This window comes from Piliocolobus tephrosceles, chromosome 15, assembly GCF_002776525.5.
Source record: "Piliocolobus tephrosceles isolate RC106 chromosome 15, ASM277652v3, whole genome shotgun sequence".
Taxonomy (NCBI): Eukaryota; Metazoa; Chordata; class Mammalia; order Primates; family Cercopithecidae; genus Piliocolobus; species Piliocolobus tephrosceles.
In genome coordinates this window covers 70426561-70450079 of record NC_045448.1, presented here as the reverse complement: position 1 = coordinate 70450079, position 23519 = coordinate 70426561, and the positions used below count along the sequence as shown (strand labels likewise).

The following is a 23519-nucleotide window of genomic DNA, read 5'->3' as shown; positions in this document are numbered from 1 at the left end:
GACAGTCAGGTAACAACTTTCCTGCTCCCCTTAACTTTCTTCTCTGCTACAGCCCAGACATGGTAGGTTGGGGCAGGGGAAGAACGTGGAAGGAAAGCTAGGTGGAAAAAGAAGAGAAGCCCATAGTCACCCTTTCCCCAGAAACCAGCTTCCTACTGGCAGTAGGCCAGAAGTAAGTGAGGGAAGAAGCCTCAACTATAAATCAAGCTTGGAATTTTGACTGGATATATTACTTACTAAAATGACACTGTTTTATGACCTTAAGGGACTACACAGTAGGACTTCAAAACCTAAGACTGAACAGAAAAATTATGACTCTATTCTCTATCTGAATCTACACCTAAAAGAACTAGGCCCGCTGAATAAATGTAAGTGGACAGTGGGGAGGGAAAAACAAAGTTACTTCATAATTATATCTCAAAGTCATGCTAATTCAATATGACAAACTTTCCTCCAGGGTGATTTTATCCTACCTTCTAGAAATCTTCTGGTGAATAAATGCTATTTGTTTTAAAATTTTGGCCAACCTATGTATCATTTAAACATAAAACTTCTACCAAAAAATTCACCATGCTTCCAAAGACAAAATAAAGCTGATTTCGAGATTCTGTGGTCTTCTGGGAAGACATTGAAATGGCAGTATTATTTCCTGTAAGTAACTGGAGTGACTAAATATTCACATAAGTAGCTTCTACCAGTAGCTGTAGCTTTTATAATAAACAACACAAAACTAAAAAATTACTATTCCACCCACCAAAATACAATGGATGTTATAAAATGAACAAAGAAGGCAAGTATTCTTACTATAAGAATATAAATGTCTTTTATACATTTATGATATTTAATATAAATGGTCTACTTAGAGCAGACAGCATCACTCATTTCCAGAGAATAAATTCATACATTATTTTATGATATTGAGTAGTGTTTGGCATATGTGAACATTAGCCAGTAGGCATACATAACACTAAATATGTGATTTTTTTTCTTATATTTTAATTCCTATAGAAACTGAGCAACACAAAGCCTTCAAAAATAGCTCCTTTCAGGGGTTGGGATGAAAAACCTCAGAAGGTGAAAAGTGGATCACAGAAAGACTATACCTCGTTTTAAAGACACCCTCCTCCCCTCCCCTCCCTATCCCTTTAAAATTTGGTTTCTCACTCTGTCACCCAGGCTGCCGTGATCTCGGCTTACTGCAACCTTCACCTCCTGCCTCCTGGGTTCAAGCAATTCTCCCTGACTCAGCCTCCTGAGTGGCTGGGATTATAGGCACCTGCCACCAGAGCCGGCTAATTTTTGTATTTTTAGTAGAGATGCGGTTTCTCCATGTTGGCCAGGCTGGTCTTGAACTCCTGACCCCAGGTAATCCACCCACCTTGGCCTCCCAAAGTGCTGGGATTACTGGCGTGAACCACTGCCCCCAGCCTAAAGACAACATTTTAAAATTAAAATTATTTTTCCACGTTCATACAAAGTGAACTTTTAATTAAATCCAAGTACATCTTCAGAATGTTTCTAGAGTTGAAAGGCACAGTGCAAACAGAAATTACTACAATCAACAAAATTGAAAAAGATTTTAAAAAGTATTTTTAGCACAAAGAAGTTTTCTTTATATCAAACTAAATTCAGAACATTACATAATTCCCAGAATACCTAGTTTGAAGCTTATTTGTTTTTTCCATTCACTTGCAAGCTGGATTAAGACATTAACTACAATAATATGGAATGTTCGGCATCTACGTTTGGTAACCAGATGTATATGGTTTGTATAACCATACTTTAGAATTTAGTTTGTTCAGATATATTGGTTTTGGTATACGTTGACTACAGAAAGTGATTTCAACATAAGATGTGATGAAGGAAGTCTCCCATGAAAAACTTAGTAAGGATCAACTAATGCTATGGACAAAACCTAAAAAAAGAGATTTGTAGATGCTTTCAAGGCTTTAACTATGAAATATAGAAAACTGGATGGGTGTTCTTACTAACCAGATGCTTACAATTGCAAATGAAGAAAATACTAGCTACTCTAAAAATTAGATTAGGGAAAAAAGTGATTTTAGAACAGGTTTCCATTTAAAAAATTTTTCACTGAAAAGAAAATATGGAATAATTTAATATATTCAATGTCTGTGAAACACAAGGTATAAAGTAATCTTTTAAAAACATGGAATACATTTTTCTTTCTATTTTTAAATCTCCATTTATGTCTTACAAGCTTTGAAATGCAAGTACAGCTTTAAAGCATTATAATGACTAATTATAGGCGAATAATAATACAGACAGTCTATATCCTAGGAGGCAGCTGTAGGCGTTTTAATTGGAAATAAGCATTCTGAGATAATGATAATAGCAGTGTAGAAAAATGAAGTTAAAAAAATTCAAAGTGTGGAGAATCCTCCTGTCCTTCTGGGATTTTTATTTTAATCATCTCCTCCACAGAGAACAAGCAGTACTTTCCTGTAGTCTCCGGATGTGTCACCCTGTTGGATAGGGAAGCAAAGTTAGATAAATAAATTTTGAAACAAAACACACAGTTCAAAGTCATCTAAGCCAACTTTTTCAAGCTTGGCTGGATTTTTCTTAGCTTTAAATTTTTTTTTGTTATTTTTTATTACAAAGGTAATACTTATTCAGTGTAGAAAATAAAGACAAAAAAGAACACAAAAATCAACCATTATTCCATCATCTAGAGACTACTATTCTTATCATTTTGATGTGTGAATGTCCTTCCAGTCTTTTTTCTATGTATTTAGATACCCAATGTGATAGAACAGTAGCAGTCTGTATTCTGCTTTTTCACTTAACAATATAGCCTATTTCCCTATTTTGTGAATTTTTTTTTTTTTTTTTTTTGAGATGGAGTCTCGTTCTGTTGCCCAGGCTGGAGTGCAGTGGCATGATCTCAGCTCACTGCAAGCTCCACCTCCCGGGTTCACACCATTCTCCTACCTCAGTCTCCAGAGTAGCTGAGACTACAGGCGCCCGCCACCATGCCCAGCTTTTATTTTTGTATTTTTAGTAGAGACGGGGTTTCACCATGTTAGCCAGGATGGTCTCAATCTCCTGACCTCGTGATCCACCCACCTCGGCCTCCCAAAGTGCTGGGATTACAGGTGTGAGCCACTGTACCAGACCCCTGTTTTGTTAAATATTATTCTACAACATTATTTAATGGTTACAGAATATCCCATTGTACGCAGGTAAAATAATTTATTTATTCACATCCTCCCTCTCCCTATTGTTGGATATTTATGTTGTTTCAATTTTTCACTATTATAAACACTGCTTCAATAAGCATATTGTAGTTACATTTTTGTATATTTTCTTAATGATTTATTCTGGATAAATTTTCATAAAATAGGAATTACTGGACTAAATGCATTTTCTTAAACCTTTTTTTTTTTTTTTTTTTTTGAGACGGAGTCTCGTTCTGTGGCCCAGGCTAGAGTGCAGTGGTGCAATCTTGGCTCACTGCAACCTCCGCCTCCCAGGTTCAAGCGATTCTCCTGCCTCAAGCTGCCTGTGTAGCTGGCACTACAGGTGCACACCACCATGCCTGGCTAATTTTTATATTTTTAATAGAGACGGGGTTTCACCATGTTGGCCAAGTTGGTCGTGAAGTCCTGACCTCAAGTGATCCACCCACCTCAGCCTCCCAAAGTACTGGGATTACTGGTGTGAGCCACTGCACCCAACCTGTTTTCTTAAACATTTTGATATGGGTTACAAAACAGTCTTCCAGAAAGGTTCTATAATTTCTACATAGAAATTTTAGTGGTCATAATAATTAATTTTTAAATCTTTTATTTATTTATTTATTTATTTATATTATATTTTTAGAGACAGGGTCTTGCTATATCACCCAGGCTGGAGTACAGTGGTGTGGTCATTGCTTGCTGCAGCCTCGAACTCCTGGGCTCAAGTGATCCTTCTACCTCAGCTTCCCAAAATGCTGGGATTACAGGTGTGAGCCACTGCATCTGGCCTACATTAATATATATTAGTCATTCGTGGGGACTAGAAAAGATGGAATCTCTGTATATAGGGTTCAAAGTTTAATAAATATCTGTTAAACTCAATCTTAATATATCCTTGTTTATACTTTGCCTTACTGATCTGCCAAAGCATAGGATGTATTAAAGTCTCTCACTAGCATAGTAATTCCATTATATGTTTTCTTCTGGAGCCTCGAGTTTCTTATTTATACATTTCAATGCAATATGATTTGGTACTTGAAGTTTCATAACAGTTTAATCTTTGCTGTGAATTGTTGCCTTTGTCAGTATAAAGTGATCCACTCTCTCCTATTTAATACTTTTTCTCCGTAAATTCTTCTTTTTACTAATAGCATAATCTCCACTTTCTTTCTTATATGTCCGCTTTCTTTCCCTGGTGTTTTTCTTTAAGCTTTTTATATGTCACTGTTTTTTAGTTGTTTTTTAGAAACAGCATGAAGTTGGATTTCATATTTTTACCTAACCTGAGAGTTTATTTTTATAACTTTTATTTTTATCTTTTGTCATTTTTTTCTATTATTTACATATTTTATGCTTCTATTCTGTGTCTTTTGTTTCTTTTGACAACTATTATTGAATGAGTAATGTATTCTTTATTTTTAATCTTTTCTAGTGTGTGTGTATACACACATATATTTACATATTTATATATACAGACATATATACACTATAGTGTTTTCTTCCCAAGCCAATCAATATATTTGTACTCAATCATTTTAGTGTTGGTATAGTATTATATTGTATGAATTTTCCATAATTTATTTAAGTTATTCCCTATTAATAGTAATAATAATATAAAATTATATACTATAATACCATATTATTGATATAAATATAAAGAACATAAAGCAATGTAAATAATATAAATAATGCTGTGATTAAGTATTATAATAGTCTACTCTTTTCACATTTCATTAAACAATTTTATTTAAATTCTTTCAGAGACTTTTTATTGTGGTAAAAAATATATATATATATAATTTGTCATTTTAATCGTTTTCAATGTTACTTTTACAGTGTTATGTAACCATCATCACTGTCTATTTCTAAAACCCTTTCATCACCCCAAACAGAAACTCTGTACCCACTAACCAATAACTCCCATTCTTTCCTCTCCCTCCAAATTCCTGGTAACCTCTAATCTACTTTCTGTCCCTATGAATCTACCTATTCTACATACTTCATAAAGCAGAATCATACAATATTTGTCCTTTTGTGTCTGATTTATTGCACTTAGTATATTTTCAAGGTTCATTCATGTATCAAAAATGTCATTCCTTTTTTTCATGACAGCCTACCATTGAACGTCATTGCTTTTTATGTATATATATATATTTTGTTTATTTAGTCATCTTTTGATAGATATTTAGGTTGTTTTCACCCTGTGCCTATTGTTAATAATGTTTATGTTGATGTACAACTAGCTGTTTGAGTTCCTGTTTTCATTTAAGTATATAACTGAGAGTGGAATTGCTGGATCATGTGGTCATTCTATGTTAAAATTTTTTCTTTTTCTTTTTTGGGAAGGGTCTTTACTCAGGCTGGAGTCTTGAAGTGGTACAATCATGGCTCACTGCAGCCTCGACCTCCCCAGCCTCAGGTGATCCTCCCACCTCAGCCTCCTGAGTAGCTGGGACTACAGGCGTGCACCACCACACCCAGCTAATTTTTGTATTTTTTGTAGAGACAGGGTCTCACTATGTTGCCTAGGCTGGTCTCGAACTCCTGGGCTCAAGTGATCCACCTGTCTCGGTCTCCCAAAGTGCTGGGATTACAGGCGTGAGCCATGATGCCTGGTCTATATTAAACTTTTTGAAGAAGTTTGGTGCTTAAAGTTTCTTAACAGACTGTTTTTCACAGTGGCTGCACCACTTTACACTCCTACCAATGGTGCACGAGAGTTCTAGTCTCTCCATATCATCCATAAATCATTTGTCATTTCCTGGGGTTTTTTTATTTTGTTTTTTTCTTGTTTGTAGTATATTTTCCCATAACTTCACTTACTGTCATCCTTGAATCTTAAACTAGTTATACAGTTCAGCTCTGCAAAATCAAGTTACCTAATAGCCTAGCCAGACATAGAAACAAGTTCCTGCATGCCTTGCAGACATAGTAACAAAATCCACAGCTTGGTGGGGCATGGTGGCTCATGCCTGTAATCCCAGCACTTTGGGAGACCGCGAGGGGTGGATCACTTGAGGTCAGGAGTTCAAGACCAGCCTGGCCAACATAGTGAAACACCATTTCTATAAAAAATACAAAGCTCATGCCTGTAGTCCCAGCTACTCAGGAGGCTGAGGCAGGAGGATCACTTGAACCAAGGAGGTGAAGGTTGCAGTGAGTGGAGATTGTACCACTGCACTCCAGTCTGGGTGACACAGTGAGACACCATCTCAAAAAAAAAAAAAAGAGAAAAATCTGCAGTTTAAATCACCTAATTGTCACACCTCTCCAAGCTTTGAGTAGGATTCAGAATTTTTTTTTTTTTTTTTTTTTTTGGAGGCGGAGTCTCGCTCTGTCGCCCGGACTGGAGTGCAGTGGCCGGATCTCAGCTCACTGCAAGCTCCGCCTCCCGGGTTCACGTCATTCTCCTGCCTCAGCCTCCCGAGTAGCTGGGACTACAGGTGCCCCCACCTCGCCCGGCTAGTTTTTGTATTTTTAGTAGAGACGGGGTTTCACCGTGTTAGCCAGGATGGTCTCGATCTCCTGACCTCGTGATCCACCCGTCTCGGCCTCCCAAAGTGCTGGGATTACAGGCTTGAGCCACCGTGCCCGGCCAGGATTCAGAATATTTAATTCACAGATCAAACGCTAATTTGAAGCTTGCAGTGCAGGCAACCTTAGCTGCTAGGGAAATCTGTCTCACTTTCATGTCCATGAGACTCTTCTGGCATCCTCAAGAAACAAAATCCCAGGAATGCCCGGTTTTGAGGGAGGTGAATCATTTCTCACCACTACCATGCCCTCTTAGGACTCCTAGAAGTCTGGTGCCTGGTAAAGAACAGTAATTCAGGATAACTAAAATGCTTTTCCATGTTCCCAGCAGACCTCAGCTGGCCCTGCATAGGACTCTGGATTCAGTTGTTTATCTTCTATCATAATTAGGTAGACAAGGAAATTGTGGGCTTAAAACTATTCATTAAAATGTAATCTTTGTCTGGGGTCAACATAAAATAATTACTGTATTTAGAAGGCAAATTTCCAGTTTGTATCCTGGCAAAGGTTTAAATACCTGTGTGAAAGAAGAGAGACTGGAAATATCGGGAGTATCATCTTTAAAGGAAATTATATATACCAAGAGGAGGGGACAAGTGCTAAATGCCAAGGTCAGCGGGGTCCTTTTCTGGATCCTTTCCTCTGGACTGAGGCTGCTGTGACCTACCTTGATGAATGAGTACAGAGACTTTCCATAGAGTCTCTTGAAGTGTGCCCGGATATCCAACATGTCAATTTCTGCTCGAGAAACCATCACTCTGATGAGGGTGTCATCATCAGTGCCCAAGCCCTAAGGAAGAAAACGAAATCCAAACATATACAAAAACCTAGCTGTTTTTCAGTGTCTTCTTTAGTCTGCCAAAGCAAGACTAGAGATGACTGTGCTGATGATGTCCTCTGCTCCACTGCTTGGCAATCCTGAGGAATATCCTCACGCCTCATCATGGTATTCACGGCTCTCCACAACTCACTTTTCCAGTGCTATATGTTCTGACCACAAGATGCTGTTCCCTGCTTTTCTAGAGCCATAACCTGTGCTGTCCAGACATACCCTGCCACCTGGCTCACCTGCGATTCCTTCTCATAGAGTACTATCCTTCTCTCCCCAGCCTTATCACCCCTTCCCCTCGCCATGTGAAATCCTCTGATGTAAAACTTTTACATTTGGAAGGTCCTGCTCAAATGTACCAACTTCTTTATACATTCTTTGCAGACTCCCTACCTCAGCAAACAAATATTGAAGAAAAAAAAAAACCCCTTTCCTCTGTGTTTCTACAATGTTTGGATCCTCAACTACTGTCTTACATTCTATCTTGTTATAATTGGTGTTTTGCACATACTTGTCTGGGCTAGACATTCTTTGAGAGCAAGTTCTACATTTTTCTTTTCTTTCTTTTTTTTTTTTTTGACACAGAGTCTTACTCTGTCCACCCAGGCTGGAGTGCAGTGGTGCGATCTCAGCTCACTGCAACCTCTGCCTCCTGGGTTCCAGTGATTCTCCTGCCTCAGACACCCAAGCAGATGGGATTATAGGCGTGAGCCACCATACCAGACTAAGTTTTGTATTTTTGCAGAAACAGGGATTTCGCCACGATAGCCAGGCTGGTCTTGAACTCCTGACCTCAAGTAATCCACCCGCCTCAGCCTCCCAAAGTGCTGGGATTACAGGAGCCACCGCACCTGGCCAAAGACTACATTTTGACCTTCCCTGCACCTCCTGTGATTCTCAGCACAGGTGCCTGCAGAGTACGATGGAGGGTTAGGAATATGGGCTCTGGAGCTAGAATGCCAGGTAAACACCTGGCATTCTAGCTCCATTACTTCCTCACTGAGAATCTTGGGCAAACTGCATAGCCTTTCTATGCCTCAGTTTCCTCATCTGTAAATTGGGGGTTTGTAATAGTACCAGCCTCATAGAGCTGTTGCGGGGATATAATTAATCTATTAAAAACAGTGATCCACACATCCTAAGTACTCAGTAAATACCACCTAGTATTATTATTAGCAGGCACTCACTGAAGTATTCGATGAATGGAATTGGATCTTTCAGAGCAAAGTTTGGATAGGGGATATAAGTAGGCTTAAGAAGGTAGACACAAGATAACTCAAATTCATTTAGATGCTAAAAGTAAGGCCATTTACCTTCATTGACTTATAGAGCTTTTCAGCAAAATACGCAGATTTGTTCCTCATGCACTTTACTGGCAAAGAAAAAAAAAAGAAGAAATGAAAAGATTACAGATAAAACCCATGAAAAAAGGAGAGTGACAGTTGTTTCCTCTGTTTCTACAAGGTATCAATATTTGCTTTGCCAGGGAAATTTTAACCAAGCAATGTTTCATGAACATAGGCTATGCTCTATGTATTTTCACAGACAGAAAGTACCCTTGATTTATCACCAAGTTCCTCCAGAAGTGATTGATAAAGTCTATCAAAGCAAAGGGTGTTATTTCGTTTCAAAATGAGGATTATTGTATCTGCCATATGAGACAGTTACTAGTTTCTAACCATTCACAGACTTGCAAGCTGCAGCTTGTTTATCTGCACACTATTACCTTTCACATAGGACATACAAAAGCATAGAAGATATAAAACATATAAACCACGTGGCACAATAGCAATCAGGTTGTATATGGTATTTCTTGTTTAAAAACCTGGAATGTATCATGAGTGATTCAAACAACTTTTTTATCTCTGAAAATAATTCTATATCCCCATATTGCAAGCTGATAATGAGAAGGAAAATCTATAGACATTTGTTTCTCTACTCCCCCTACCAGCTTACCTATAGCCAGCAGAGCGTCTTCAAAGCTACCTGATGTTTCAGATTTAATACTCTGTTCAATATCCTTCTGTGATATCCTTTTGTATTCATCAAACACTGCAAACAATAACAAAATAGTATTATTGGGAAGAAAAAAATAGAGGAAACTGAAAGGTATGGAGCAAATGAGCATTTTTAACTAGCCTACACTATTTATTTTTCAGCATACTTGAGGAGGAAACTAATTAGTAATGTGGGTAAGCACACAGGAGGGAGGTGCAGGGTGGACAAGAAGGAAGAAATGCTGTGATGTTTGCAGGATACCAGTCAAGTCCTTTCCCTTATGTGGGACCCTTGTCCATAAAATGGAGATGGCCTCTGGGGACCTTTGCTTTCCTTTCTCATTGTTTCCTTAATAAGTAGAATGTGTCTTTTTGTGTTTTTGTCCTTGGCAATCACCTCCCTGTCATCTCCCTTTTGGCTCATCAAAACTAGAACAATTCAACCTCTTCAAAACTGAGTCACAGTTAATAACAGCTGGTTGCATCTTTTAAAATACTGAAACATAATTACATGTGTTGTTGTTGTTGTTTGCTAAGTATTTTTGAATGTGGTGAATATGTTCCCCTCTCTTGCTGTCTCCTTCTGGAACCTTCTTAGAGCAGGTATCCATTTTATCTTCCCACCATCGCCTTCTTTGGGGTGCTGCCTCACTTCCATCAATGTGATTTTAACAGGGCTGTCAATCAAGGGACACCATACTCAACAACATATACCAAAACCTCTGTCAAACACGTGAGCAGTTCACCCAGTCAGGACCCATTAGATTCTCTCCTGGGAACTTTTTAATTGAGCAGCTCACGAGGATGGCCAAAAGCACTGCGTCATCTTTACCCTCAGAGAAACCTGTTAAACTTCCTGGGTGTCACACTCAGAGGTTCTAATTCAGCCAGTCTCAAGTAGGGGGTCAATAATGAGCATTTTTAATAGAGAACGAACTTCAGAAACTCTGCTTTAGAAATAAAATCCATTATTCCCTTCTGCTGAGACCCCCAGAACTGCCTTGATTGCTGTTCTTCCTGAAGGTGTTCAGCTCTCTGTATAAATCTGTGAGCTACCAGTATTTTCCATTTTCCCTCTTGTGCCATTCTATATTATTTCTTTTTTTTTTTTTTTTTTTGAGGTGGAGTCTCGCTCTGTCACCCGGGCTGGAGCGCAGTGGCCGGATCTCAGCTCACTACAAGCTCCGCCTCCCGGGTTTACGCCATTCTCCTGCCTCAGCCTCCTGAGTAGCTGGGACTACAGGCGCCCACCATCGCGCCCGGCTAATTTTTTGTATTTTTAGTAGAGACGGGATTTCACCGTGGTCTCGATCTCCTGACCTTGTGATCCGCCCGCCTCGGCCTCCCAAAGTGCTGGGATTACAGGCGTGAGCCACCGCGCCCGGCCCATTCTATATTATTTCATATTTTCTTACTTAAATTGAAGTCAGTGTGTGTGGCTTAGAATCAAAGAACTTAATTGACACATTTCTAAGCCTCAGTTTTCTCCACTGTAAAATGGAGAAAATAATTACTGCTCCACTGGGTGTTGCAAGAAACAATGCTTATAAAATGCTTAACAATGCACCTAGAAAACAGAAAATTATTAACAAAAACCATAGTTATTATGAAACCTCACCATTATTGTTGGTTGGTAAGACAATTATGAAGTTTTCCTAATCCAAACAGTGCTTAAAATATTTTCTCCCGGTGGCTTACAAACAGATATTTCATAATTGCCTAACTATTGACTTGCACCCAGAAGTGAAAATGCTTGCAAATGCATTTATGCACTAAATCGGCTTCTGAGGACCTGCAGTTCTTGGAAAATACCACCAGGGGGAGATTCCTATTATTTGTAATCAGGCAAGGGAAGGAAATGAAGAAAGAAGCTGAGTCAGAAGTTTGTGTTTCTGATAGTAGCCTGGGATATTGATTAACAGGAGTAATCACCTGTTTCTTGTCACTGTGAAAAATCTGAAATAATTACAACTTCAGAATGTGTTGTACTTCTCAATTGCTTTATGTTTTCAATTTAACAAACTCATTCTCAAATTTCCCACAGGCTTTGCAAATCAGTGTGTGTGACTAAAAAGGTATGATGGGTGGGTTTATAAAATTATAATGTACTTAAAGATCTAAAGAACTCGTATAAAAGATGAAATATCTTATTAAACCCTTACTGCTGTTTAAAAGAATATAAACCTGACAGCAAATATTCTAAAATTGTCTAGTATCTTTCCCCCAAATAAGTTAAAATCACATTACAAAGTTTCTATTTATCAGAAACAAATCAGAAACATTTCAAATCTGAAATTATCCATTATTCATCTCATACAACATAACCCCTAAAGAAATCACTTGTATTAGCTTTACAGCTTGGATGGTACACAGGAATAAATATCAACCAACATTGCTATTTTATTGCTACCTGATCTACTACAGATTACTTTCATATGTAACTAAATTAGAATGAAAATACTGGGGCTACTTTAGAAAAACGACTGACTATGAAGGTCAGTTTCCTAGAAACAAGAATGCCAAACTTCTATGACTACATGCATTTTTGCTAATTATTCATAATTAATCTTTCAGAAATTAGCTTTCATACACATCATTGGACTAATACATTTCCAGGGTGAGAATCTAAGACACTTGGGTACAATCAGTTCTTTGTACCCACTGAAGGAGAAAGGTTATCAATTACTTATGGGCAATACAGTTTTTGCTATCTTTCACACCCTTTCTTTGGGAAATGAAGTAAGTGCCTTACCATGCAACAGGTGATTTCGGTTCCGGGAACAGAGAACAGTTAGAAATTTTACCTCGTCTGTCCCCCATTTCTTCTCTCCAGCCTCATACAGGTCCTGAAGCCAAACAAAGCACAAGTCTAAAACTCCAAAAAGGACGTGCCAGGACACAGGCAAATATTTCCAGAAGCTCAAAGAGCTGAAGTAGATTAGTTTTATTTTGTTGGTGATGGGGGTGGAAATGGTGGTGGTGAGTGGAAATGACTCAGGACCCTTCCTCAGGCTGCTGGGACTCCGTCACACCTTCCTGAGAGGCAAGGCAAACACTGGCAGTTCCCTAGCTGGAGACTACATGGTTCTAGCTTAAGAGCTAAAAGAAATGTCCTAGATTTGGGCTGTCCCCTACAGTTGCCACTAACCATATGTGGCTGTTTAAATTTTCATTAAAATTAAATACAATTTAAAATTCAGCTCATCAGTCACACTAGCCTCATTTCAAGTACCCAGCGGCTACAGATGGCCAGTAGTCACCCATACAGGACAGCGCAGATGTGGAATGTTCTCATCACTGCGGGGAGTTCTATTGGATAGCCCTGCTCTAGAATGATCTGTGATTTTCCTGAGGCTACAGGTCTCACAGTAGAACCAGGGACCCATTGCCAATTGCTTACATTCCAACCAGGTAGGAATACAAGAAACTGATTCTGCTCAATTTAACTACATTATCGCTAAATTCAGAATTACTGTTCATTTATAATAAGCAGCTGGCCTGTTACATATCTCAAAAAGATCTTAACTCACACATATTGTTGCTCATTGGGCTTACCTCCATATACTCCCCCATTTTTTCACTTCTTTCTCTGATTCCCTCACTGCTTTAGAGTCAATTCACATACTCATAAAAATTTAAAGCTGAAAGCGTTCATCTAATTCACCTAATTCAAAAACGTTCATCTTATTCAGCACTTCTGAAACTTGAATCTCAACAGGCTTGTGACAATTTATTTTATGTCAACTTGACCAGGCCATGGGTTACCCAGATTTTTGCTCAAACATTATTCTGGGTGTTTCTGTGAGGGTTTTTGGATGATCCAATATGGAAGAGGGGCCCTCATACAATCAGCTGAAAGCTTTTGTTTTCAAGACCAAAAGGGCTGACCTTCCCAAGAGTAAGAGGGAGTCCTCCTGCCTGACTGCCTTGAGCTAAGGCATCAGTTTTTTTCCTGCCTTTGAATGTGAACTGAAACATCAGTTCTTCATGGGTTTCCAGCCTGCTGGCCTTCAGATGGGAACTGCTCCTGGTTGTCAGTCCTTTGGACTCAGACTGGAACAAAATCATGGCTGTCCTGCATCCCCAGCTTGCTGACTCCCTCGGAAGATCCTGATACTTGCCCACCTCCATCCTCTCTTTCACCCTCCCCCACCACACACATAGCCCCTCTGTGTGTGTGTGTGTGTGTGCGCACGTGTGTTTGTCTATGTCTGTCTCTCTGTCTCTCTTTCTCTCTCTATTGGTTCTGTTCCTCTGCAGAATTCTAATACATTGCTTTAATTAATAAAGCATAGTAGTTGGCTGGGCATGGTGGCTCATGCCTGTAATCATAGCACGTTGGGAGGCCAAGGCTGGTAGATTGCTTGAGCCCAGGAGTTTGAGACCAGCCTGGGCAATATGGCAAAACACCACCTCTACCAAAAAAAAATTTAAAAATTAGCCAGGCATGCTGGCATGCGCCTGTAGTCCAGCTACTCAGGAGGCTGAGATGGGAGGATCACTTGAACCTGGGAGGTGAAGGTTGCAGCGGGCCAAGATTATGCCACTGCATACCAGCCTGGGAGACAGAGCAAGAACCTATCTCAAAAAAAAAAAAAAAAAAAGTAAGATACAGGTTAGTGGAAGTGACACTGTGATTTCTGAGGCTAGATCATAAACAATCATGCAACCGCCATTGGTTCCATTGGAATGCTTGCTTTCTGGGTGCTCCCTTTTGAAACCCAGCTGCTATGCTCCAAGAAGCCCAAGCCACACACAGACCTCTATCCCCTCTAATGAAAACAAGTTCTCTTTTGCATAAAACTAAGTTGTTCATACCTCACACACTGAATGGGACCCATCCCTCATTATGGTTATGTACTGGTTAAGAATACTGGGTCTGCGCGGGCGCGGTGGCTCACGCGGCTGTAATCCCAGCACTTTGGGAGGCCGAGGCGGGCGGATCACAAGGTCAGGAGATCGAGACCACGGTGAAACCCCGTCTCTACTAAAAATACAAAAAAATGTTAGCCGGGCGCCATGGCGGGCTCCTGTAGTCCCAGCTACTCGGGAGGCTGAGGCAGGAGAATGGCGGGAACCCGGGAGGCGGAGCTTGCAGTGAGCCGAGATAGCGCCACCGCACTCCAGCCTGGTGGACAGAGCGAGACTCCGTCTCAAAAAAAAAAAGAATACTGGGTCTATGGCCAGGCGCGGTGGCTCATGCCTATAATCGCTGCACTTTGGGAGGCCATGGCAGGTGGATCATTTGAGGTCGGAGTTCAAGACGAGCCTGGCCAACATGTTGAAACCCTATCTCTACTAAAAATACAAAAACTAGCTGGGTGGTGGTGGTGCATCCTGTGATCCCAGCTATTCGGGAGGCTGAGGTGGGAGAATTGCTTGAACCTGGGAGGGGGAGGTTATGGTGAGCTGAGATCATGCCACCATACTCCAGTCTGGGTGACAGTGAGACCCTGTCTCAAAAAAAAAAAAGAGAGAGAGAATACTGGGTCTAGATGCCAATTGGTTCAAATCCTAGCTCTGTCCTTTATTATCTGTCTGAGCTTGAGCAAGGTACTTGACCTCTTTAAGCCTCAGTTTCCCTGCTTGTAAAATGGGGATAGCAATACTTACCTTATGAAGTTATCGCAAAGATTCAATGACATACTTAATATAGAATTTAGAACAGTGGGCAGGGTGCGATGGATCATGCCTGTAATCCCAGCACTTTGGGAGGCCGAGGCAAGTGGATCACCTGAGGTCAGGAGTTCAAGACCAGTCTGGCCAACATGGTGAAAACCTGTCTCTACTAAAAATACAAAAAATTTGCCGGGTATGGTGGCAGGCACCTGTAATCCCAGCTATTTGGAAGGCTGAGGCAGGAAAATTGCTTGAACCCAGGAGGTGGACGTTGCAGTGAGCCAAGATCATGCCATTGCACTCCAGCCTGGGCAACAAGAGTGACACTCCATCTCAAAAAAAAATTTAGAACAGTGTTTGGTATCTGGTAATGACCCACTTTTTATTACCTATTAGTGTTATCTGGCCACAGCTGATTAGACCATGGGTTGGTTCCAGGACAACCATCACTGGGCTGGGAAACAGGCAAATGCCTCTTGGGGTTTCCTATTAATTTTACCCAGCAGGGTATACACTGTGCCAGGCTATTTTATATAGGCTCTATCAAATGTCCTCTTTGATGAAGAAAAATGCACAGTGAACAGTCCCTTTCACCTCCAAGGCATTCAGAAGACACTCAGTGGTTCTCCGGGATTGCCACACAATGGTCCTAAGGTTGAGAAACCTGGAATCCAGGAGTGCTTATATAATGATGTCCAGCCCCAGGTACCTCCGTGAGAAACCTGTTATTAAAGGCCATCTGTGGGAATGTTTTTAAAGCACATATCCAAGCCTGGCTAATATACACTGTAATATAAGATGTTGTCCACCCACTAAGGCCTGTCTTATTGGCAAAAGAGAAGAAAACTGGAAGAAAGAAGCTGCAGTTCTACCAACCTGGGCATCCTGTCTCACGAGAGCATCGTCCAGATAATTTCCTCCATCCCTCCCACCCTGAGGATGAGAAAAACAAACAAAAAGTAATTTGAGAATATACATGAAGATCTGGGGACACCATTAAGATAGCAGGTCTAGAGTAATGAAACAAAATACCATGAGGAGTGGGGCTTCAGACCCAGGGACGAAGGACAGACATCCTATCCTCTAAACGTGCTCACATTATTACCATGGCTCTGATGTGTGCCTAGAGGGCTGAGGCTCAGCGTGGCCCCTAACGTTGCATGGGTGCCTTTGCCAATAGAAGGAGAAGGAGAAGAAATGCTTCCCAGGGACAGCTCCCTCCACTATCTCCTGGCCTCACCCACCACCCCACTCTCCTGTGTCTTCCCAGCTGCCTCATGCCTTCCTAACTGGCAAATCTACATTGATCAACCTCTGCCAAAAGGGGGTCGGGGTGTGCTTGTAGTTCCAGCTACTCAAGAGGCTAAGGTGGGAGGATGGCTTGAGGCCAGGGGTTCAAGGCATTGAGCTAAGATGGCACCTGCGAATAGCTGGCCTGGGAAACACAGCAAGACCTTGTATCTTTGAAAAAAAAAAAAAAAAGCTGGGGAGGCTGGGAACAGAGGAGAGTCAAGAGAATATGGGACCTATGGTGGGACTTGAGGATCCCATAAAAATGTCCCCCTACCCCTCACCAACACCAGCTCACAAGAAGGCAGGGTGGAAGCCTCTGAAGAATGCTAACAAGTGACAAAATGGGCTACTTTCCTCTAGTTTTTAGGCTATTTTTATTGTTACATTGTCTCGATGTTCTATGGTCTAGGCATGGCTCATCAGAGTGGTAAGTATGGGAGGAAAAGAAAAAGTGGGAAAGAAATATGAGACACAGGCAGGTGTTACTAAGTAAATATTGGAGACAAGAACAATGTGAAAATTGGAGATGATTTCCATGGTTCTGCTTCTTTAAGTGTAGGAGGAATAGCAGCAACATTAACAGAAACAGACAAGTCAGGAAGAAGAGCTGGTTTGAAGGGAAAATGAGTTCCAGTTCAGTTCATGAGGACTGGTTTAAGGGGATAGTAGAATATCCATAAGGAAACATCTAAAAAGCAATGTGAAATGAGAGTCTCACGCTCAGGAAGGAGGCCAGGGATAAAGATGCAGTTGGGAAGTGAGGTGAAATGTCTCGAGTCTCTAGCTTCCCTTTTCAGGCACCCCTGCCCCACCTAGCTCAGTCCTGCTTAATTTTCCAGCTGGAATTTTCCAGGTAGCTTCCTACCTGGTCGTCCAGCCTCCAGTTCTCACCACTGTTCATCCTACACGTCACTATTACATTACTCTTCTGAAAGTGCAGCTCCAGTCACATCACTCCTATCATCGTTGTCATCATCACGTCATCTACTGCTCCCAAATCAGTAAGTGTAAACTCCTCCCAGCATAGAATTCCAGTTTATCCTCCCACCCTGTTTCCAGAATCACCAGCCCAACTGTTCAGTCAGTTGTTCCCTGAACCCCATGTTCCCTGCCTTGTTCTTGCTGTTCTTCCTGTCTGGAATACACCCACCCACATCTCTGCCTCTTGAAATTCTAGTAATCCTCCAAGTCCTCTCTGAACCAGCATCTCTGTCATGAAGGCTTTTCTTTGTTTCTACAACCAAAATTTCTCCTTGAATCTTCTTTTTCCTATGCGCCTCTCCTTTGGCATGTAATCTTTTCATGCCTTCTAGCAACTTGTGTACCTGATGTATTCCCTTATGACAATATATACTCTTAAGGCCCAGGAACTGCCTCTGAATCATCTTCATAACTCTCAATGCACTGAGTGACAGGGGGATCTGGCAGGTATTAGGTACTTGTAAATACCAAATTAAAGTAGAACAAATGGGCATGAAGGATTAGCCAGAGTCTCTGAAGGAGAAATAAGATAAAGGAACAGAGGGGTCCAAGAACAGCACCTGGGGAATATCCACATGTTAGGGACTGAAAGGATGAGAAAGGCTGGCAAAGGGGATAGAGTGGACATTTCAACAAAACCCACCCCCCATCAGAGGCAGTCACTCACAGCTGACAGAGACACCAGCACTCGCTGGAACATGAACGATGTGTCAGAGCGAATGTCATCTTCAAGGCTCCGTCCATATTCTAGCAAGAGAGTGAAATTAGCTACATCAGAATAAAGAGTGTTGCCCAATGCCCTGTCACACTCCAGAGCACTCTGTCCCCTCAAGACCAGCCTGCTTATGGAAGCAGCTTATCATGAGGTTTTTTTCACCCCACACACAGTTTTTCAAAAACTAAACTCTGGTAAAATGGTCAAGATAAGCTTATCCTGTCACAAGATATTCCTATTTTTGTTTTGTTTCTTTCTAGATGGAATCTCATTCTGTTGCCCAGGTTAAGAGTCTGGAGTGCAGTGGCACCATCTCAGCTCACTGCAACCTCTGCTCCTGGATTCAAGCAATTCTCCTGCCTCAGCCACCGGAGTAGCTGGAATTACAGGTGCGCCCCACCATGCCCGGCTAGTTTTTGTATTTTTAGTAGAGATGGGGTTCTGTCATTTTGGCCAGGCTGGTCTTGAACTCCTGACCTCAGGTGATCCACCTGCCTTAGCCTCCCAAAGTTCTGGGATTACAGGCGTGAGCCACCGTACCCAGCCGAGATATTCCCGATTCTTAAAATGTGGGGTTGAAAAAGCTGGAGCTAAAATCCTCCCTCTGTGCTTCCTGCCACCCAGGGGTCTGATCTGAATGTGGTTCTCAGTGATGCAGAGAGAACCACAGCTGTGGAGCAGCCCCTGCTGCTTCATGGATGGACGGCAACCACACAGGAGCTTCTGAACCCAGCTTTGGAGCGGGGCTGGGGTCGGAGCACTGTCAAGGGCAAATCCTAGCATATGCCTTTCTGCCATGTCTCTCACTTGGGAGGTTCTGACAGGTTATCCACGAGAAGTTCCATGGCCAAGCACAGTGGCTCATGCCTGTAATCCTAACACTTTGGGAGCTGAGGAGGGCAGATTGCTTGAGTCCAGGAGTTTGAGACCAACCTGGGCAACATGGTGAACCCCCATCTCTACAAAAAGTACAAAAATTAGCTGGGTATGTTGGTACATGCTTGTAGTCCCAGCTACAGGGGAGGCTGAGGTGGGAGGATCACCTCAACCTGGGGAGGTCAAGGCTTCAGTGAGCCATGATCATGCCACTGCACTCCAGCCTGGGCCAGAGAGTGAGACCCTGTGTCACAAAAAAGGGAGGGGGAGCTTCAGCAAGAAATTAAAAATCACTTTTTCATTATTAATTTTTAAAAAGCAAAAACAAAAGGAGAACCTCCAGCCCTTCATAGCCCTCAGGGAAGAAAACCCTCATTGGGCAGATGTGGGGACTGGGTTGCTAAATCCAGACTCCTAAGGTTTAGAATCTCCTGCTCTGAACACTTCCCACAAAGCTCTTATTGTGGTTGTCCTTCCTTCCTTCCTTCCTTCCTTCCTTCCTTCCTTCCTTCCTTCCTTCCTTCCTTCCGTCCTTTTCTTTCAGAGGGAGTCTCGCTCTGTCACCCAGGCTGGAGTGCAGTGGCACGATCTCGGCTCACTGCAAGCTCCGCCTCCCGGGTTTACGCCATTCTCCTGCCTCAGCCTCCTGAGTAGCTGAGACTACAGGCGCCCACCACCTTGCCCGACTAGTTTTTTTTTTTTTTTTTGGTATTTTTTAGTAGAGACGGGGTTTCACCGGGTTAGCCAGGATGGTCTCGATCTCCTGACCTCGTGATCCGCCCATCTCGGCCTCCCAAAGTGCTGGGATTACAGGCTTGAGCCACCGCGCCCGGCCTTGTTTTTCTTTCTATAAAGGTAATACATGCTGACCACAGAAGACTTAGGAAAAAACAAATAAGTAAAATGAAGGGACAAGGCGAGGAACTCCACTGCAATCTAATCACCCAGAAATAATAATCATTGATAACATTTCTGTAAATATTCTTCCTCATTTTCCCCCATATGCACACATTATCTTCATTTATTTAAAAAATAATGTTATTAACTGTGTTAATTTTTTAAAAATGGGATCATAGCATACTATTTTATGGCTTGTCTTTTTCACTTACACATACTACACCATTTAATAAATGTTTTAATAATATTGTTGGCCAGGTGCAGTGGCTCACACCTGTAATCCCAGCACTTTGGGAGGTTGAGGTGGGCAGATTGCTTGGGCGCAGGAGTTTGAGACCAGCCTGGGCAGCATGGCGAAACCCCATCTTCACAAAAAATACAAAAAGTAGCTGGGTGTGGTGGCGCACGCCTGTGGTCCCAGCTACTCAGAAAGCTGCAGTGGGTGGATTGCTGAAGCCCAGGAGGTCGAGGCTGCAGTGAGCTATGATGGGGCCACTGCACTCCAGCCTGGGCAACAGAGTGAGACCCAGACCCTGTCTCAAAAAAAAAGGTTAAATAAAAGAAAAAAAAATACTCTTTAAGTTTTAATGACTACATAACAGTTCATTGTGTAAGTGTATCGTATTTTGTTTAGACACTCGGCTACTGTTGGACATTTTTAGCTAATGTAGACAACACTGAATAAACACTGTGAGATCTAAACCTTCATTCATTTTTAGTTATATTCTCAGGGCAAAAAGTCAGGCATTTTTTAAAGGCACTTCGTATGTATCACCCTCTGGCGGTCTCTAAGGGGGAGTGAATGGCTGTCATTCTGATTTGGCTGGAGGCCATACAGTCCAGTCTGAGGGGAAGCATATGGGCCAGACAGCCCCTCCAGGCCATTCCTTGGAATGCTAAGATCTGCTGGTGCCACCACTTTTGAACAAGTAACTTAGATTCTTTGTCTGATAATAAGGAACAACTTTCCAACTTTTAGGGTAATAAAATACTGCACTGGGTAGGCAAAATAGTGTGTCATCTTCACCTGAGAAATCTTAAGAAGCCAACAGACCACCATTTGCCTAAACAGGGATCTCTCTCGAAGCAGAGCTTGGCACTGAGGATCCCTCATGCTCAGCAATCTATGAAAAGTCTAATCAGTAGACAACCACCCGCTGCTACGCTCATCCTCTCATCCAGCGAAACCTCAGCCAGGGCCACTGCGGATGTCACGTACGCTGCTGGTAGGTTTGGCTTATGCGCCGGATCTCCTCAGGGGTCCGGGAGGCCAGGATCTCAATTAGGCAGCCCTCATCTGTGCCAGCTCCCTAAACAAGAAACCAGAGGACAGGGCTATATGAGCCAGTTTACAAAGCTGAGGCCCAGACACAGAAGGAATACAGCCATGAATCTGCAGAGAATAAAGACAATCCACTGTGTTCTAGCAACAGCATTTGTTCACTTTTAGTGTCCCGCCTGAAACCCAAAGTGTTTGCCATAATAATTATGAGTAATAACAAACATTTCTAGGCTGTTTACTCTGTGTTGGTTACTCCAGGATAGGTACAGTTTCTGCCCTCTGGGAACTTAATTTGTCCTTGACCTCTTCTACTCTCTTCCTCTGAAGGGCAGAATTTTCTGGCAAAGACTTTGTCACCTCTTTGCTTTCCCAGAGCCTGGCCCAGAACCTTCCACAGGTCTGAGTATTGATTGACCTGGTTGAGGAGGATAACTGTACTCCTCGACTTATGATGAGGAGTACAATATGCTGAAAATTTTTAAGTAGAACCATCCTAAGTTGGGGACCATTTGTATTTGCATTATATACTTGGTCATTAAAATTCGGCAGACCCAGGCTAGGGCACAATGGGTAGGTCATCTAGGGAAGCCAAGAACTCTTTTGCCAGTTCTAAGCCTATCGTAGACCTGGAGGCCCCCATGGTATCAGTCATAAAGTTACATATCTCAAAAGTAGTTAACATGACCACAAAGTCTCTAGAGCTGTACTAAAAGCGAAAATTATAATCACTCCCCATTGAGCTACAGGAAGGGGCAAGTGATGCCCTTTTTGGAAAAGAATTTTTAAATTATCATTGGTATAATGTAATGTTGTTTTCAACTTGTCATAAATGAAGGAAAATCTCCTATACTTTACACCTGCCACTCTCAGAAGGCCTTGGTCATAGTTTCTTTCTTTTTTAAAAAAATTTAACTTTTACTTTAAGTTCAGGGATACATGTGCAGTTTTGTTATATAGATAAACTTGTGTCATGGGGGTTGTTGTACAGATTATTTCATTACCCAGGTATTAAGCCTAGTACCCATTAGTTATTTTTCCCCATCCTCTCCCTCCTCCCACCCTCCATCCTCCAACAGGCCCCAGTGTGTGTTGTTCCCCTCTATGTGTCCATGTGTTTTCCTCATTTAGCTCCCACTTGTGAGTGAAAACATACAGTATTTGATTTTCTGTTCCTGCCTTAGTTTGCTAAGGATAATGACCCCCAGTTCCATCCATGTTCCTCCAAAGGACATGATCTTGTTCCTTTTTACAGCTATTCCACGGTGTACATGTACCACATTTTCTTTATCCAGTCTACTATTGATGGGCATTTAGGTTGCTTCCATGTCTTTGTTATTGGGTGACAGTCTCTTAAGAAAGCACATCAGCGTTTGCATCAACAGCACCAAGAGCACAAGAGGAAGAGCACAGACCTTCATGGCCCTTCGCAGCTCTTGCACGTCATACAGCACCGTGGGCGTCATCATCCCCACAATCACCTGCTCGAAATTGCCACTCAGTTCTGACTTCAGGTCGTCTATCAAGTCCTGCAACGCAAGAAAGTAGCTCCACTTAACTGCGACAGCAAATGAGACCAGCCACTCTCCAGTGTGGCCCAGGGATGTCTGGGGTCTCCAAGACCCTTTCAAGGAGCCTGCAAGTCAAACCTATCCTCGGAATAATACTCAGATGTTATTTGCCTTTTCACTGTCATTCTTCCATAAGCATACAGTGGGCTATTTGACATTGTCTGTGCATCAACAACTGTTCAAATACTCCCCCCATTTTCAAGTACATATCTGTACAAGACCAGATTTTCTTCATATACCTCAACCCAAACAACATATCATAACAAATTGAAGTAGAAATAGATATGAGAAGCCATCTGTCTTCCATTAAGCCAGACATTAAAGAGATCTGCAAAATGTAAAATGATGCCAGTCTTCTCACTAAATTTTTTTGTTTTGGGATATATAGCTATTTTTTCATTAAAATGTTATTTATAGTAACATACAATACACTTATTGTTTTTACTAAGTTAACAAATATCTATTTTTAAATGCCCTCAGTTTTAGTTTCTAATAAGGCAAATATCAAAAGATAGAACCCACAAAACCAAAAGTCCTAAATTAAGAGGTAAAGGAGCCTTAAGGTTAATATGCTTGTAGACACCGATGTAAATGTACTTGCCTACTTAACAATATGTCTTGAATATATTTCCAAGTCAGTATTCACCGATAACCTTTTTAGCAGCTGTGGAGATTTCTATGGATAGGTGCAATATAATTTCTTTTTCTTTTTTTTTTTTTTGAGA

The 23519-nt window shown here is 41.6% G+C and overlaps 1 protein-coding gene across 3 annotated transcripts in view; it reads right to left on the bottom strand.

Annotated features, from left to right (window-relative positions):
• Positions 1-1471: 1471 nt before the first annotated feature.
• ANXA4 (annexin A4) overlaps positions 1472-23519 on the bottom strand; it is an 85342-nt gene continuing 63294 nt past the window's right edge. For all 3 annotated transcript variants that reach the window (XM_023223954.2, XM_023223953.3, XM_023223952.3), the window contains 9 exons: positions 22639-22752; positions 21164-21254; positions 18124-18203; positions 16059-16115; positions 12316-12409; positions 9523-9618; positions 8880-8938; positions 7405-7527; positions 1472-2486 (listed from right to left, as the gene is read on the bottom strand). In XM_023223954.2, coding sequence (XP_023079722.1) covers positions 2427-2486; positions 7405-7527; positions 8880-8938; positions 9523-9618; positions 12316-12409; positions 16059-16115; positions 18124-18203; positions 21164-21254; positions 22639-22752 — 774 coding nt within the window. In that variant the 3' untranslated portion in view covers positions 1472-2426. The remainder of the gene's footprint in view (positions 2487-7404; positions 7528-8879; positions 8939-9522; positions 9619-12315; positions 12410-16058; positions 16116-18123; positions 18204-21163; positions 21255-22638; positions 22753-23519) is intronic.